The sequence below is a fragment of the Scyliorhinus canicula genome, chromosome 19, assembly GCF_902713615.1.
Source record: "Scyliorhinus canicula chromosome 19, sScyCan1.1, whole genome shotgun sequence".
Lineage (NCBI taxonomy): Eukaryota > Metazoa > Chordata > Chondrichthyes > Carcharhiniformes > Scyliorhinidae > Scyliorhinus > Scyliorhinus canicula.
In genome coordinates this window covers 27,368,256-27,386,755 of record NC_052164.1, presented here as the reverse complement: position 1 = coordinate 27,386,755, position 18,500 = coordinate 27,368,256, and the positions used below count along the sequence as shown (strand labels likewise).

The window sequence follows — 18,500 nt, the reverse complement described above, 5'->3', positions numbered from 1 at the left end:
GTTTCGTTTTTCAACCATGTTACTCTATATCCTGATCACAGTCACCATCATGAAAAGAGAGTGGGACCCAATAAATAATTAGTGACTCCACACTTAAATGGGCTTCCTTCCACCTTAATGTCTTCTGCTTTAAAATTTAAAAAAAGGTAATTATTTATCAGGAGGAGGGAAGGGCTACTCCCATCATAATAGGATAATAGTAACAGCACAGATCTACCCTTTGACAATGTCCCGAAAGTGATGGATGGGCTTAGGTCCAATCTCAGTTAAACAGTTCAGTGCAAAACAGCGGCACTTAAGTTCTCACTTCACTAGTGGTTTTTCTCAGCGCTGTTGCCAACTTAGTAGCAAATTCTGGGGCCATTAAAGTCCAGTTGAGGACAGGGTGCGTGACTCCAATCTAGAGAACAAAAGAATTTGGCAGCCACTGCCCAAGCTCAATGCTATGCACAGCAGCTGCAAGAGAATTTGAGCTGGCTCTGACAGGGGCATTATACGAGCTCCCAGAAAATACTTGCTGACTTTATTTTCCCCCAATTTCTCTTCCCTTCTCAGCAAAAAGATTAGGAGGGATTATTGGGTTACGTGGATGGAGTGGAAGTGAGGGCTTATGTGGGTCGGTGCAGACTCGATGGGTCGAATGGCCTCCTTCTGCACTGTATGTTCTAAAAAAAAGAAGGCGTGGAGTCCCTGTTGGAGCATGATTCCACAGGCGGACACTAATCTCCCCCCTTAGTGAATGAATGAATGAATGAAAGTCACTGATTGTCACATTCCGGTGCCTGTTCGGGGAGGCTGGTACGGGAATTGAACCATGCTGCTGGCCTGCTTTGGTCTGCTTTAAAAGCCAGCGATTTAGCCCAGTGTGCTAAACCAGCTGAACCTGGACAGTGATTGCTGAGCTATTCAACTGATCGGAGCAGGAGGCAACTGCTCTTGTCCTCGTCTCAACATCCACTATCGGGGGTCGTTCAGCGGCGGATGATTTTCTCCATTCTTAACCTGTGGCCACAAAAGATTGGAGTCTTCGTGTCGATAGGGCTGAGATCATTTTATCAGCACAAACTCAGGACTGCACCCGAGATCTTAAAATGCTGCATTTAATTTAAAAAACAGAAGATCTATAAATTTATCCCTCAAATATTTACAGTCTCCTTTCAAAACCCTCTAATCATCCTTTGTGAGGATCACCGATTCCCATGAATTTAACAGAAAAGTGGAGGCACTGCTGAGTATAATCCCCTTCACAACGGTAAAAAATCATGTGATCTCACATAATGATAAAGTGACTTTGACTTGCTCAGTCACCAAAATTAATTGCCTGGCTCCATTCTTCTGGATGAGATGCCAGTGAATATAATCCTTTGATAATAATTAGCACAAGGTGGAGAGGGGGAGGGGAGGTGGTGGGAGGAGGGGAAAGCACCTCTCAGTGCCTGCAGTGTTTAAAATGCCTGGCATCCCTGAGCTGCTTAATGTGCACGGGTAAAGGGCTATTCAAACACATTCATTTTCTTTCCACAGATATCGCTATTGGTGCGCCTTACGATGGTTCTGGCAAAGTTTTTATTTACTGTGGTAGCAAGAATGGACTGGATTCCAAACCTAGTCAGGTACAGTTTGTTGGCAACAGTGAACGTTACATGAGCCTTAGAGAATTTCGAACAGCAGCAGGTTATTCGGCCCAACCAGTCTAAACTAGCATTCATGCATCCCTCAAGCCTCCTACCATCCCTTCCTTATCTAACTCCTATCACAAAAACCCTATGTTGCTTTCTCCCTTGACATGATTATCTAGCTTCCCCTCAATTGCATCTGTACGCTTTATCTCAGCTATACTTTGTGGTAGAGATTTCCACTTCCTCAGGATATGAAAATGTCTTCAGATTATGCAATAGTGGCCCATAGCCTGCTGGCTCCCCAGCTTCAGATTGTGGGGGGTTAGCCCAAAGGTGAGATGAGAATCCCTGTCGGACGTTCCCATGTCAGGGTTTACTCAGCAAATATCCATAAGCGCCGCCTTCCCCTGGGCAATTGCACTGCGCTGGGAACCTTCCGACAAAGTGATTTAAATTGCTAACTTCAGACGGTTCAGCTGGTGTTACGCTAATGGTTACTCTGGAAAGGTGAGACAAATTAAAAACACTTCTAACTTCAGTGTGACTATTTTAAATACCTGGATCGATTCTTAGAACATAGAACATACAGAGCAGAAGGAGGCCATTTGGTCCATCGAGTCTGCACCGACCCACTTAAGCCCTCACTTCCACCCTATCCCCGCAACCCAATAACCCCTCCTAACCTTTTTGGTCACTGAGGGCAATTTATCATGGCCAATCCACCTAACCTGCATTTCTTTGGACTGTGGGAGGAAACTGGAGCACCCGGAGGAAACTCACGCAAATACAGGGAGAACGTGCAGACCCCGCACAGAGTGACCCAGCGGGGAATCAAACCTGGGACCCTGGCGCTGTGAAGCCACAGTGCTATCCACTTGTGCTATCCTGCTGTCTTGCATGGGATTCCCCCTACATTCCCGAACTCCACTCACCCCTTCCATCCACAGTATTCCTCCCCCCCCCCCCCCCCCACCGGACCTTACACCCCCCCAAACTGGACCTGATTCCCCCCGACCCGATATGAGCCCCCCCCCCCCCCCCCCGCATACCCACGTCCCTCTCCCCCATGTCCGACACCATAATTTATTTAATTTTTCCATCATTTATGTCGTCACAGAACCATGTCCCAGGGCTGTTGCCACTGCTCCTCAAATTACATGTGGAATATTATAAATATCTGGCTCATTCCTGAGTAGTAAGATTCTAATTATTATTTGACCATTTCCCACCACTTCTCTCCACTCTAATCCTCATATTCTGAAGATGTGGTGTTGTCGTGTGGCACTGTTTCTTGGGCACTGTCCAGTACCTTGCCGAAGTGCCCATACATCATGTGTGAGGCTGCACAGTGAGTACCCTGCTGCCTATCCAAACCCTGGAATCGGCTCCCTCTGCCCTTTCCTGGCACGACTGAAGAGATATGTGGGACCCCCTACTCTGCCATACTGCTGAACTGTTTAGAGTGCTGCCCCTGACCCAGGAACAGGAGAACTGCAATGCCTGAACTTGAGATGTGTGGAATCTATTCCATTCTCATTGAGCTTTTTCTGAATATTTGAGGAACTCCGGCCCATTCCCAATGTTTGAAAATATCAACTGCACCATCTGCTGGTTACAATCCGTATTAGCACAACATTTCCTGGCTCTTGTTATGCAGATATCAAAGATAGATTGGGAGTGAAAATTCAGGCATGCGTGCAATTATTTTTGTGTGCATATGTATATATATATTTAAGTATGTTGTTTATATATTATATAATTTTCCTTTCTCCAATTGTCTGCTGCTCTCGTTTCCTCTCTCAGCAGAGGATATTGTGACACAGGAAAATACTTCCTAAGTTCTTGTTAAGGACATAAACTTGGAGTCAGCCTTGGCTCAGTGGTAATACACTCACCTTTCAATCAGAAGATCATGGGTTCAAGCCCCACTCTAAACGCTGAAGCACATCATTTAGACTGACGCTTCAGTGGAATACTGAGGGAGCGCTGCCTGTCGGAAGTGTTCTGTCTTTCAGTCGAGATGTTAATTGAGGCCCCATCTACCTTCTCAGATGAACATGAAAGATACTGCTGTCCAAAAACAGAACAGATGAATTCTCCTGGTGTCTGGACCTGTGTGTATCTCTCCGAAACTGTGGCTGGGATATTCCAGCTGTTCTCGTCGGTGGGATCTTCTTGTCCTGCTGGCAGCCAAACCCCGCCATGGGTTTCCCGGCGGATAGAACGGGCCAATGACAGGCCGCTGCCACAAAAACATGCCGTGTGGGGGTGAGGGGTGCACCTGCCCCATTTAATTTAACTCATTGATATTTTTGGGACCCTGCTAATATACCGAGTGTTGCATCGCCATACATTACAACAGTACTTCATCAATTATGAAGTGATTCGGGATGTCAATAGAAGACTTACAAATACATGATCTTTCTATTACGTGTTTCGGACTGCAACTATTTTGAAATAGTTTCTTAGCTTTTTTTCTCTGTTTGATAACATCTCCACAGACCCCAGTTTCAGCAACAGCTCCGAACTGTTGGTTATACATATAGGAACCAGGATTTTTGCTATGGGCAGCAAGTTCGAGGGAAGTGCCCTCTACCAAATGAAGGTAGCTTCCTACTTCGTCGAACTGGTTGGGATCAGACGTTTCCTTCCCAATATCCAGCCTCAGTTATATGTTGCCTTGTAGAGCAATACCCTTCATCCCCGTATTCTTCACTGCTAGAACCCTTCTTTTGGAATTCTACCAGTTCTATATTTGAGCCAAGCACCCTACAGAACAGCAATTTGATTTTTGCTCATCCCTTGATGAGTCACCATTTGCGATTCCTCATGACCACCCTCCAATTGATTGGCAAAGGTAGACAGGAACGTGAATTTTAGGCATCTGCATAGCCATGCAACTCTGGGCAAGTTGTGAGGTTCACGGGGCAGCATGTGGCGCAGTGGTTAGGACTGGCACTGCGGCACTGAGGACCCGGGTTCGAATCCCGGCCCTGGGTCACTGTCCATGTGGCGTTTGCACGTTCTCCCCATGTCTGCGTGGGTTTCACCCCCACAACCTGAAGATGTGCTGGTTAGGTGGATTGGCCACGCTAAATTGCCCCTTCATTGGAAAAGAAAAATAATTGGCTGATCTAAATTTATTTTTTTAAAAAGAGAGAAAAAAAAAGTTGTGAAGTTCACTATAAATAGAATTGAGTTTCCAGACAATGGGAAATAGCCACTCCTACAGTCAAGATGTTGGATAGTTGCGATATTGAGAAGCTTCTGTTGAACGTTTGGCTGAGTCTGGAGGCTCCTCAGATCTTACTTGCTGTGTGGTCTCTTTCTCAGGATGCTAGTTGCTCGGAGTTCTCTATGAAGGAAATTATTAAGAACATGAGGATGTCACAGACAGAGTGCCTGGCTCATGTTCTTGGTGTGAGTGGTCCTGGAGTCTGCTGTCTGTGTTTAAAATTGTTACAGAGCTGTGGCATGGGGGTATGGGCAACTGCAGCTGCAGGCCACATGGGCTGGGGTGTGATGAGAGTCGAGGAGCCGGGCCTAATGGGCTGGGTGAATGAGCTGAAAGCAATTGCGCCCTCTAACATTTCGGAGATTTATGCTCGTCAAACTAATTGGCTATCAAGAGCTAACCTGTAACAATGTCAGCTACCCACTGTCTCAATGTCAAGGAAAACAGGCCCACGCAGCGGGCGACATCCACCCTGACTATCTGCCCCTATTCCGTGGCTTCTTTCGTGGCCGCGTGTCCCTGGAGGGGAAGCATGTGGTGTCCACGGGCACCATTGAGGCCTTGCGTGTCCTGTGGGCACCTCAGGGACTGGGGTGTTTTATCGACCCCTCTAATTACACTTTAATTTGATGTTCTTAAGTTTCAGTTGATCTTTGTTTCTGTTTAGGGCAGTGCCCCTTTAAAGAGCCCCTTTAAATTTGTCCCTCAGTTTGTTGATTTAGTTAATTAGTTGGAACTTTAAAATGCTTCAAAGTCAAGGAATGGCATGAATACTCAGGATTCAATGCCAAACACTTGTGTGCAAGGGATCGAGAGGCACTGTGTTTGCTCATGTACTGGACCCCAACAGCAGCCAGTGAAGATGTGTTAGCTGCCAAGGTGGACATCCCCAGCCAATTGGCCCTGCCCATTCGGGACGTGCAAGCATAGAAACCTCCTGTCAGAACCCCCAGTGATATAGAGGATAAGGGAGGGAAGGCCAAAGTGACTCTGATTGAGTGAGGGCATTGGCTGAGGCCAGTTCGACACACACTCTCTCTCTCTCGTTCTATCTCTCTCGCACACATCCCTCGCAGCTATATTACTATTGAACCAGTGGAGCTGGCTATTCTTTTTACTTTAGTTCTGGAGGTGCACAGACTACTGCTGCACTGTGCGGTGCCACCCAGGGGAGACCCAGTGGCAGGAGACCACGGGGCCGCTGGGCCGGATCAACGGCCAGAGGCTCCACCAGCTGTGCAAGGTGTATGAAGGCGCAGAAGGAGATCAAGGGTGCACAGGGTCCGAATGTCCTTCATGGAGTTGTTGGACAACATGTGCCGTAGGAGGTTCCGCCTCACCAGGAACACTGTGCAGTCCCTGTGCCACATCCTTGCCGACATTTTTAAAAATCAATTTAGAGTACCCAATTAATTTTTCTTCCAATTAAGAGGCAATTTAGCGTGGCAAATCCACCTACCCTGCACATCTTTGGGTTGTGGGGGGTGAAACCCACGCAAACACGGCGAGAATGTGCAAACTCCACACGGACAGTGACCCAGAGCTGGGATCGAACCTGGGACCTCGGCGCCGTGAGGTTGCAGTGCTAGCCACTGCGCCGCCGTGATGTCTACATCCTTGGCGACTTGATGCCACGTGACAGCAGAGGACATCTGCTCCCTGTGGCCATAAAGGTTATGTCAGCCCCTCATTTTAATGCAACGGGGTCATTCCTGGGCTCCACGGGTGACCTGTGTGGAATCTCGCAGGCATCTGCCCATAAGCACATCTGTAAGGTCACAAATACACTCTATACGAGAGTTTTGGACTTTGTTCATTTTGACCTAGGACACGTCCAGCAAGACGAGAGGACTACAGGCTTCTGCAACACAGCTGGTCTGCCTACGGCGCAGGGGGAGATCAACTGCACCCATGTCACTCTTTGAACCCCCTGGCATCAGGGAGTCCCATTCATAAACAGGAAGAGATCATACTCCCTCAATGTGCAGCTGGTGTGCGAACACCAGATACGATTCATGCATGTGTATGCATGTTTTCCCGGGTGCATGCATTACAGCTACATCCTCGGCCAGCCGCAGATCTCTAACATTTTTGAGGGTCACCAAATCTGGATTAGGACCAGTATGTTCTCTGACAGCGTTGGACCCACCCACCCCGGACGTCTTGACCCCTCTACGACCAAGGGCTGATCTCTTAATCAACGGGGTGCCAGGGCTGGTGGTGTCTGCTGCCCAGTCAATACAGGAAGGTGTTCACGACTCAGTGAGGCATGGTCCATGACGCTCCTCAGCTTTTGCTTATGGCTGACTCCTGTCTGTCTGCAGCCAGCACGCTGGCCCGCCAGCTTATATCTGAGTGAGATTCTGCCCTACGTTCCTTTGTCCTTTTGTTCTGGAGGGGAATTAGGGGCAAGGGTCTAGGGTTCACTGAATCATGCCTCAGTCCTATCACTGCAAATTAAATATTCGCACTGAGAGAGCGTAACTGTCTGATGGACATTGAGGACCAGTGAAACAAGTGTATCCTGATGGGGAGAAACGCTGTGCCACTGGAAAGAGGGTTAAAGAACATGACACATTAAGGTGGTGAAGAACAATAATATTTAATTTAATGACATGTGCAGATGTTAAAAGTGATAACAACCCCCAATTACCTGTGCTTAACTTTGCCCGTGCCCGTGCAGTGCCCCTGCAATTCCTTACCCTTGTGTACCTTCCTCCTATATCTGGGTGTGTTCCCAGGGCTCGCATTAGCGTTGTGTTCAGATTGGCTAGTCACTCCCAGGGTCACCTAGGTGGAAGGCCCTGGGAAGTGCTCCAGCGGTTCCTCCTCTGTGTGCTCATGGGCCCATGAGCTACTCAGTCAGCTAACTAGATTGAACTCTAGAAGCCTCAAGAGCATCAGGCGCTGCCAGTCCTGGAGACCCGCCCTTCTCTGACCCATACAGTTGAAGCGCTCAGCCATGGTTCTCCAAGACCGCGCCATACTTCGGAGTTCTCCCGTCATGAATCTGACCTCTTGCTCCAGGCTTTCCACTGTGGATACTGCATTTGCAGTATTGCCCTGTATGGAAAATACCTGCGGCACCATCTCCTGTGACAGGAAGATTTGGGATTTCTTCATCTGGCCTTTGCAGTCGCAGGAGTGTCGCTGAAACCTCCTTCTTGTGTTACCGACTCTGCTTTTGCATCTCAAGGAGCTGTAGGGCAAACGTGTCCAGAAGCACGGCATTTGGCTGGGGCACAACTGAGTCCAGGGAGCCAGAAGACCTCCAAATGTCCGATCCCTGAGACATGCTGCCTCCGCTAAATGTGCATCAGAAGCTGTGTGGTGCACAGCGGTTAGTGACCTAGAAGCCTGCCTGCTAAGTTCACCCACCGAGGTGTGTGTCCCTGTGATGGTGGATGGTGCAGGTGATAGCTGTGACACTTCATTCACGTGAGCTGGATGCCTGGCGGGTCAGTGGTTAACGGCGCCTAGCGTGTGTGGGCACTGGCTTAAGCAGGGAGGGATTCTGATGAGGATTGCCAGGAGGGGAGTTTGAGGATGCTGGTGGGAGATCGGGTGCTGGGGCCTATGAGGTGGTGGCGTGTGGTTTCAAGGTGACATTCTGGGAGGTAGGGTGCAGAGAGGGGACAGGGAGATCTTGCCCTGGCTGATTATCGTCAGTCATTCATCTTTATTTCTGCATTGCGCACCTGTCCTCTTGGTCAGGCTGCTGTCACCGTGCAATGCTGCCACCGTGTCCCAAGTGGGATTTGTCACCTTGCTGGAGAGCCACCTGTCAGCCCGAGGGTATATTCTAGCCCCCCTGTCCTCCACAGTATTCAACAAATGGCTGAAGGGCCCCTCCGTAAATCTAGGAGCAGGTTTCCTTGCTGTCATCCTCCTGGCTTGAATGAGATCAAGTGCTATGGAGCCGTTTAAATGCAGCGTCCACTTTAGTGAAGTCCTCAGCTGACCCCCGGGGAGGGCAAATCGGGCAGTCGCGACTTTTTTCACATGGTGGGAGGGGAATTATATGTGCTTGAAAATTGCGGTCTGCCTCACTGACAATGTCATTTTCTTGGAAAAAGTCTGCCCAAAATGTGGTGCTGTTTGCACAGAAACTCTTCCACCTTCATGCGTTTTATTAACATCTTTCCTTTTGTCAGTCGCCACAGTGGCTCAGGTAGCTGCCAAACTCAGCACTTCACCGAGCTACACCATCGGGAAGGAAAATATTTTAGTTCACACAACATGACAGTGATGAAATTCAAACATTCCTCATGTGGCTCCTCATGTTTATGAAAGACTTTGATGTGAAAGCAATCCCCTTTAAATAAAGCCACTTGTTTCAGATGAATTGGGCGGCGCGTTGTCAGTACCTCTACCATCGTTTCACCTTGGACACTCAGGTTCAAATCGAATTTGGGTTCAAAATCAACACAGTCTCCATTATCTATTGCCCATAAAGCTTTTGCTATAGAAAAATGAATATAAAAACATTCAAATAGTTTTCATGTAGGATGAGTTTTGTTTATATGAACCATTCAGATTAACTATGTTGCACTATGACAGTAAATTCTGAGTTCACTTCTATTTTCTAGACCATCAATGGAGCAGACCTAGGAAATACTAATCCTGTCACGACATTTGGCTATTCAATCAATGGAGGGCTTGATGTCGATAAGAATGATTACCCTGATGTTCTAATTGGAACATTATCCGACAGAGTCATTTTACTGAGGTATGACCTTCACGGGAGTAAGATGTGATGGAAGGATTGCTGTATGAATTAAACTAAGTGAGGTTAGAGGACAGGGAATAATTGGACCGGGGCATGCAGGCTCCATTTTAAAGTCAACCTTATTTCTCTGTCATATTTTGATTTTATATCATTTAAGGTTAAATAGAAATATGTAAAAGATGAGAAGCAGAAAATATCAATAGCATTACCATCGCTGAATCCTCCCACTATCAACATCTGGGGGTTAGCATTGACCGGGAACTAAACTGGACTAGTAATATAAATAATGTGGGTACACGAGCAGGTTAGAAGCTAGCAATCTTGTGGGAGTAGCTCACCTCTTGATTCCCCAAAGTCTGTCCTGTACCTGCAAGTCAGGATGTGATGGAATAAATACTCTCCACTTGCCAAGATGAGCGCAGCTCCAACAACACTCAAGAAGCTCAACATCATCCAGGACAAAGCAGCCTGCTTGATTTGCACAGTGACTCCCTCCACCACTGACACAGAGTGGCAGCAGTGTGTACTGTCCACAAGATGCACTGCAGGAACTCAACAAGTCTCCTTAGACAGCACCTTTCAAACCCACGACCACTACCATCTAAAAGGACAAGGACAGCAGGAACATGGGAGCACCCTCACCTGGAAGCTCCACTCCAAACCACTCACCATCCTGACCTGGAAATATATCGCCGTTATTTTACTGTCACTGGGTCAAAATCCCGGAGCTCCCTAACAGCACTTTGGCTGTACCTATGCCATAGGGACTGCCGTAGTTCATGAAGGCAGCTCTCACCACCTTGTCAAGGGCAATTAGGGATGGCCAATAAATGCTGGCCTAGACAGCGATGCCATATGCCATGACTAAATCAAAAAAAAATAGACACAGAAATTTATCACGGAAAAGGATTGACAGGAAAATTTGACAAAAATGTGAAAAAAGGAAGACAGTTTTTGGAGAGTTCCCGCATATATTTTAAAGACATTAAGCTCATGTTCAATTAAACTCTGGTTCAATTCGGGCCTTGGGTGACTTTGTCCATTTGCACATTCTCCCCATGTCTGCCTGGGTTTCCTCCCACATTCCAAAGCTGTGACGGTTAGGTGGGGTTACGGGAATAGGGTGGGGAGTGGACCTAAGTAGGGTGCCCTTTCAGAGGGTCAGTGCAGACTCAATGGACCGAATGGCCTTCTTCTCCACTGTAGGGATTCTATGGTTTGTCCTTATCTAATATGTTGAGTCTACAAAGTGTCAAAACAAATATTGCTCAGGACAATCAATCCAGCAAACAAAAGAATGTGTAGCACATTGGGTATGTGTTAAAATTTCTTAAGCTGACTGTATGTGTCTATTTCCAGATCTCGACCAGTTATTAATATCAGAACAAATTTCAGTGTGCACCCAAAAACCATCGATTCCAGCAAATGTTCCACAAGTTCCTGGTAAGCATTTGAAATCTTGGTTATTTTCTCTGAAATTAGCTGTTATTTTTGATAACTGATAAAGTGTTCATTCAAAACCATCAATAGCATTTTAGCAAGGGGTCATAGTGTAGTAGCATGTTGTAGCTGTAATATGGCTGAGATTCACATAATAACCCTTTTTTTTCAAAAAAGCATTACTCTGTTAGAAATGGTTGGTCGCTGACGTTAAAGTAACCATAGTTCGAGAATCTCATGAGTTTCTGATTCTGACCATGTTGTTGTGTGGAAACACTTCAACACAAGCCAGGGGAGGCCATTCTGTCCCGTTATTCTGCAAATCCAAACTCATTACACTTCTACTTTGGCAAAGAGCTGGAGCAGGCCATATTAGGAACTACTGTTGAAAAGTCAGAGAAAGTATCTCACGACAAAATCTTAAACTCTGCTGCAACTGGATAACCTGTACGGAAAGAATGATAATTTCTCCACCCTTTGCCACCCCTGTGACTTCAAAGGGTGATTGTGCTCAGGCTCCGTTTAGTTCCCTGTCTATATGACCAAACTGAATGATCAGTGATATTATTTTCATCCTCACTTGCATATAGCCACCCAAGCTTATAGTGCACTGAGGAGTGACAAGGTTTTCAATCACTTAATTTTTTTTTTGTTGCAACAGAGAGGGCAACAAAACTAATATCTGAATCATGTAGTTGATGGAAATAAATTGTGTTCAATTATAGCAGGTGGAGGGCATTGATTTGGATTTTTACTTGAGCACATATAAAGAGACACTTGCTGACATTGCAATGTTTCACTCTGAATAAATCTCCGACTGAGTGAAGATTGATTCCAGCATCATATTTCACCAGATGGATTTTGAGCATAATGGGGTATCAGTTATCAATTTGGAATGAAGTTGGGCATATCTGGCAGAAAAGCAAAGGGGGTAAGAGGGCCAATCCATGGCTTACAAAGGAAATTAGAGATAGTATCCGATCCAAGGAAGAAGCATACAGATTGGCCACGAAAAATAATAGGTCTGAGGATTGGGAGCAGTTTAGAATTCATCAAAGAAGGACAAAGAGATTGATTAAGAAGGGGAAAGTACAGTACAAAAGGAAGCTTGCAGGGAACATAAAGACTGACACTAAGTGTTTCTATAGATATGTGAAGAGAAAGAGATTGGTAAAGACAAATGTAGGCCCCTTACAGACATAAACAGGGGAATGCCTAATGAGGGACAAAGAAATGGCTGAGCAATTGAATACATAATTTAGTTCTGTCTTCACAAATCAGATACCAGAAATGCTGGAGAATGAAAGGTTCAGTGAGAGGGAAGAACTGAGGGAGATCAACATTCGTAGAGAAAAGGTGCTTGGAAAATTGATGGGATTGAAGGCAGATAAATCCCCAGGGCCGGAGAATCTGCATCCCAGAGTGCTTAAGGAGGTGGCTCTGGAAATAGTGGATGCATTGGTGGTCATCTTCCAGGATTCTATAGACTCTGAAACTGTCCCTGCAGATTGGAGGGTAGCTCACATCACTCCGATATTCAAAAAGGGAGGTAGAGAGAAAGCAGGTAATTATAGATCAGTAATCCTAACGTCGATAGTGGGGAAAATGAAATAAAATGAAAATTGCTTATTGTCACGAGTAGGCTTCAATGAAGTTACTGTGAAAAGCCCCTAGTCGCCACATTCCGGCGCCTGTCCGGGGAGGCTGGTACGGGAATCGAACCGTGCTGCTGGCCTGCATGGTGTGCTTTAAATGCCAGTGATTTAGCCGAGTGAGCTAAACCAGCCCCTATGCTTGAATCCATTATCAAGGGCTATATAGCGGAACATTTAGAAAGCAGTGGCAGGATCAGTCAGAGTCAGCATGGATTTATGAAGGGAAAATCATGCTTGACAAATCTGTTGGAATTCTTTGAAGATGTAACCAGTATAGTTGACAAGGGGGAGCCAGTCGATATATTTGGACTTTCAGAAGGCGTTTGACAAAGTCCCGCATAAGAGATTATTGTGCAAAATTAAAGCACATGGAATTGGGGCAAATGTATTGAGGTGGTAGAAAACTGGGTGGCAAAGAGGAAACAAAGAGCAGGGATTAATGGGTCCTTTTCAAATTGGCAGGCAGTAACTAGTGGGGTACCACAGGGATCGGTGCTGGGACCCCAGCTATTCACAATATATATTAATGATTTGGATGAGGGAACAAAATGTAACATCTCAAAAATTGCAGATGATAAAACACTAGGCGGGAGGGTGAATTGTGACGAGGATGCAGGGATCCTACAGCATGATCTGGACAGATTGGGCGAGTGGGCAAATCAATGGCAGATGCAGTATAATTTGGATAAGTGTGAGGTTATTCACTTTGGAAGCAAAAAACAGGCAGGCAGATTACGACCTGAATGGTTGTAAATTGGGAGAGGGGAGTGTGCAGCGGGACCTGGGTATCCTTGTGCACCAGTCGCTGAAGTTAAGCATGCAGGTGCAAAAGGCGGTAAAGAAAGCTAATGGTATGTTGGCCTTCATTGCGAGATGTTTCGAGTACAGAAGCAGGGATATGTTGCTGCAATTATACAGGGCCTTGGTGAGGTCACACTTGGAGTATTGTGTGCAGTTTTGGTCTCCTTCTCTGAGGAAGGATGTTCTTGCTCTCAAGGGAGTGCAGAGAAGGTTTACCAGACTGATTCCAGGGATGGCGGGACTGTCATATGAGGAGAGATTGACTAGGTTGGAATTGTTCCCGCTGGAGTTCAGAAGAATAAGGGAGATCTCATAGAGACTTATAAAATTTTAATGGGACTAGACAGGGTAGATGCAGGGAAGATGTTGCCAATGATAGGGTTGTCCAGAACCAGGGGCTACAGTCTGAGGACTCAGGTAAACCATCTCGGACAGATATGAGGAGACATTTCTTCATACAAAGAGTGGTGAGCCTGTGGAATTCATCTCACCACAGGATGTAGTTGATGCTAAAACTTTCAATATATTCAAGAGGTGGCTTGATATAGCACGTGGGGAGAATGGGATCAAAGGCTATGGGGAGAAAGCAGGATTAGGCTATTGAGTTGGATGATCAGCCATGATCGTGATGAATGGCGGAGCAAGCTCGAAGGGCCAAAAGGCCACCTCCTGCTCCTATCTTCCATGTATGTATATGAGAAGTGTTATGGGAGAGGTGTTTTCAGAATGCCAAAATGTATCATGGAGTTCAACCAACCCCCACCTTCAATGGATTGTTGCTTTTGAAGCACACGGTTTGTTCCCCAGGTGTTGTATTACAATTATGGACACGTGGTTTTAAAACAAAACCATGTTTATTCCATGAACTCAAATTAACCTTTTAAATAAACATTGGATCTCTTAACACCCCTTACTTCAAAATGAACCCCGAAAATAATACAACACTACCCAATCCTGCAATCTGTTCCTTAACACATCCAAAAGATTTAACAAATCCTTCAAACAGAAGCACATTAGATTTATATTCAATACTGAGAACTTTTTACAATTCCGATTTCACCAAAGGATTAAGAGATAGTCCTTCATGGCAGAGATCACCAGCAATGCAGCTCACAGCCACACCCAAGCTTTCATCAAACTGAAACTAAAACTCCCAAAAAGCAGAAGTGAGCTCAGCTCCCCTCCCCCTGTGACATCACTCCAGTAATATGATCAGCTTCATTTCTTAAAGGTACATTTCTTAAACATCCAATTCTTAAAGGCACTCTCACATGACCGAAGAGACTGAAAATTTAATGGAAAATAATGAACAAAGAGGCTCAGACAAAGACTAGGAGACAACTGTGTATTTTATCAATAACACTGAGCGCAAATTCACAGAAATATTTCTAAGTGTCATTTTGGGCGTGATTGGCGAGTGTTTCTCGACAGACATGCTTGCGAGATCGCGGCCCTTTTAACGGCAGTCCATGCCGGAAATGAGCCCCCATGAGCTACTGGCCATTACTGACTGTCTCGCCATTTGACTCGCCAGACGTGCGTCTCAGCATCTCGCTGCTAACAAGGAGGAGCGCTTTTAACATTCGCTCCCAGTGAACACACAAACATGGCAGCGAGAAGACCTGCTCCTTGCTTTAGCGATGGCTAACTGCCCAGGCTACTCGACACCGTTGATGAGACACAGGGTATCCTGTCCTCCCGAGAGGCCGGAGGGTCAGCAACAGGCCCACCAATACTACCTGGGAGACAGGGACAGCCTCTGTCAGTGCTGGCAACATGACAAGGAGGACCAGTGTCCAATGTCGGAAGAAGACCAACGACGTCCACCGAGCTGTAAGGGTAAGTTATCACCTCTCTCCCGACTTCAGTTCCGCCTGACAGCCCTCAAATTCCCAACCCCACATCCGATCTTCGGGCTTGTTCTCCAGCACCTCATGGCACCCACCAGCACAGTCCCTTCATGTCCAGCTGTGGTGCCCACACATGCCACCTGCTACAGACCCCCCCCCCACCTCACACCCCCCCTTCCCGATCCATCAAGTGCACAGTTCACAAAACCCTCTCTTTGTCCCTGCAGAAGATAGCGCATAATAAGCGGGAAAGGGTCAAGACAGAGGGCAGAGTAACAGCGATCCGAGTTCTCAACCCCTATGAGGAACATACCCTGAAAATCAGGGGATGTCCGAGGAGAGAGCAGTTACCGACCGCAAGGCTGGCTTGTGCTGTAGAGGTGAGGATCCACTGCCCCGTCACTCAAGCGAGTTGTTTATGTTGGTCAAAATGATCCTCCCCGCTCACTGACCACATGCCCATTCTCTTGCAAGAGCTCCATCTGACGGTGCTGGCCATCGTGAGTTTCTCCCCTCCCCACCCCGCCTTCCAATAGACCACCTTGGAGAAGAGCGCCGAGAAGACCCCCACCACCCCCTCTGAGAGACATTAGGCGGCAGGCTTCTGGAGCACAATGTGGTGGGCAGCACACAGTTGCTGATGCAGATCAGGCGGAGGCCGGAACATCCAAGGAAATTAGCAGTCTGAGGTCTGCCGAATCCCAGGACTCAGCTGAGTCCCAGTCAGGTGCCGAGACTCTGGTCAAGGTTATCCCAGAGCTGATACAGATGCTAGGACACGGCTGTGAGATTCAGGAGGGGATGTCAACAACATTCCAGAGAGTGGATAGCTGATTGGAGAAGCCCCGAAGGCTCCAAATGCAGGAAATGATGCCAACAACACATGGCACTGAGGTCAGCACTGCTGGGGTGACGACTGCAGTGGAAAGCCTGGAACACAAGGTCAGTGTCTTGACTGGTGGTCCTACACGTGGTTCGGTCGACCGTGGATGAGGGCCTCAACGTCATGTCCCAGTTGATGAGGGACATGCCACAGATGCAGATGGACATTGCCGAGGCACCTCATATGACCTAGTCACTGAGGAGCATTGCTGAGGGCGTCGACACCAGCTCACTCCAGCTGCCCCTCCATCCCATTGGAGACCTCCAGGACCCTACAGGAACCATCGGGGAGGAGGAAGCACTGTAGGCCAACCTGGGCCTGCTACCAAATAGACGACAGCAGTCTCCAGTTCTTCCGAATCCCCCACCCCCCTTCCTGACACCGCCGCCTCGCAGGGCTGAACAGGGTGGCACAGCGAAGCCAGTGACTCTGGTAAGTCAGCCGGGCACTCTGGCTCCAGGCTCTCCAGAGGACGTCCGCCAAGAGCATCAAAGGCCACATGGTGCAAAAAGCAGTAGGCTGCCTCCATATGTTATGTGCATCTTGGAGACACAACTAGATGTAACAGGAGACCACGAAAGATCAAGAAAATTGAGGATCACTGATTGAGGATCACGTGCATGGGGAGTCACTATCTGTAGCTAGGGAAGTGGAAATGTCAAATGTTCACACTGAAAACATTTTACACCTGAAACATGTGAAGCCTCTGTCATGTTAATCTTCACAGTGGGCCTGCCTCCACTCCACCCACTCCCCACCCCCCTAGGCACAGTGGTCCAAGATCAAACGCCTGCGATGCAGATCCCATTAAGAGGATTGGGTGCTGTCAGCAGAAAGGCAGGAGTAGGACTTTGGCATAAACAGAGGAGCATCAGAGCTAACTTCACAGCGAGTTATCCTCACTGCTGCCTTGTACATTGACCCGCTGACAGTGCTGACACAGACCCATCATACTGGGGTGATGTGACACAGACCAGACCTTGGCAGGATAGAACAGGGTAGTTGGCTGTGCAGGTGGGAGGGATAAGCGTTGAACATTCAGGGAATGGAACCCCTTCCTATTAATGAAGGGCACTCCCTAAATGTTCTTTAAGGAGTGCAGTGGCCCTCTGCAAATGGGGTGCCATCTCCGGCCAGCGTCGCGCTGTTGCCTTCTCTGGTGTCTGGCTGCCTGGGCTGCCACCAGCACTGCGAGGGTATCCTCAGTGGGACCAACATCGTATATTCTGGTCTCTATAAGGAATTGGAGAAGGAGATAGACCAACAATCCCCACCCTTACATCTCCTGCCTTCTCTCAGAATGCCATCCAGTGAGCCAGTTGAGCTGGAAAACCTTGTTCTGCATACTCACCCCTGGCCACAGCAAGGGCCCCGAGACCCCAGACCCCTGCCAGGAACATTAGGGAGACTGTGCTCAAGTGTCCCCCCTGATCCCCACACACATCCTTTGGTTGTGAGGGTATCACCAGTGCTGCAGCCCAGCTTGAGTGTTTGATTGGCTGGTTAGTCCAGTATTTATTGCTCATCCCTGAGGGCACTTAAGAGTCAATCACATTGGGCAGGTCAAAGGCTAGGAATCCTCGGCGAGTAACTCATCTCCTGACCCCAAAGCCTGTCCACCATTTACAAGGCACAACTCAGGAGTGTAATGGAATATTCTCCACTTGCCTGGATGAGTGCAGCTCCAACAACACTCAAGAAGCTCAACACCATCCAGGACAAAGCAGCCCGCTTGATTGCTCCCCCTTCCAGAAATAGTCCAGTTGTTACTGATCAATGGTAACTCTCAGGATCATGATTGTGGGGGATTCAGCAATGGTAATGCCATTGAATGTCAGGGGGGGGGTGGGGGGGGGGGGATAGGAGACGGTCATTGCCTGGCATTTGTGCGGTGCGAATGTAAATTGCCACTTGTCAGCCCAAGCCTGGATATTCGCCAGGTCTTGCTGCATTTGAACATGGACTGCTTCATTATCTGAGGAGTCATGAATGATGCTGAACATTGTGCAGTCATCCACAAACATTCCCACTTCTGACCTTATGATGGAAGGGAGGTCATTGATGAAGCAGCTGAAGATGGTTGGGCCTAGGATTCCTCGCACAGCCCAAAGATGTGCGGGTTAGGTGGATTGGTTATGCTAAATTTCCCTTAGTGTCCAAAAAGCTTAAGTGGGGTTACTTAAGTGGGGATAGGGTGGAGGTGTGGGTTTGGGTAGGGTGCTCTTTCCAATGGCTTCCTTTAGCACTGTAAATTCTATGACTAAGTCAATAATGGTCCATGCTATTTG

General features: G+C 47.5%; 1 protein-coding gene across 1 annotated transcript in view; it reads left to right on the top strand.

Moving 5' to 3' along the window:
* LOC119954154 (integrin alpha-3-like) overlaps window positions 1–18,500 on the top strand; it is a 210,151-nt gene that overhangs the window by 148,206 nt on the left and 43,445 nt on the right. The window contains exons 8-10 of the mRNA XM_038779108.1: window positions 1,525–1,613; window positions 9,444–9,583; window positions 10,943–11,026. Coding sequence (XP_038635036.1) covers window positions 1,525–1,613; window positions 9,444–9,583; window positions 10,943–11,026 — 313 coding nt within the window. The remainder of the gene's footprint in view (window positions 1–1,524; window positions 1,614–9,443; window positions 9,584–10,942; window positions 11,027–18,500) is intronic.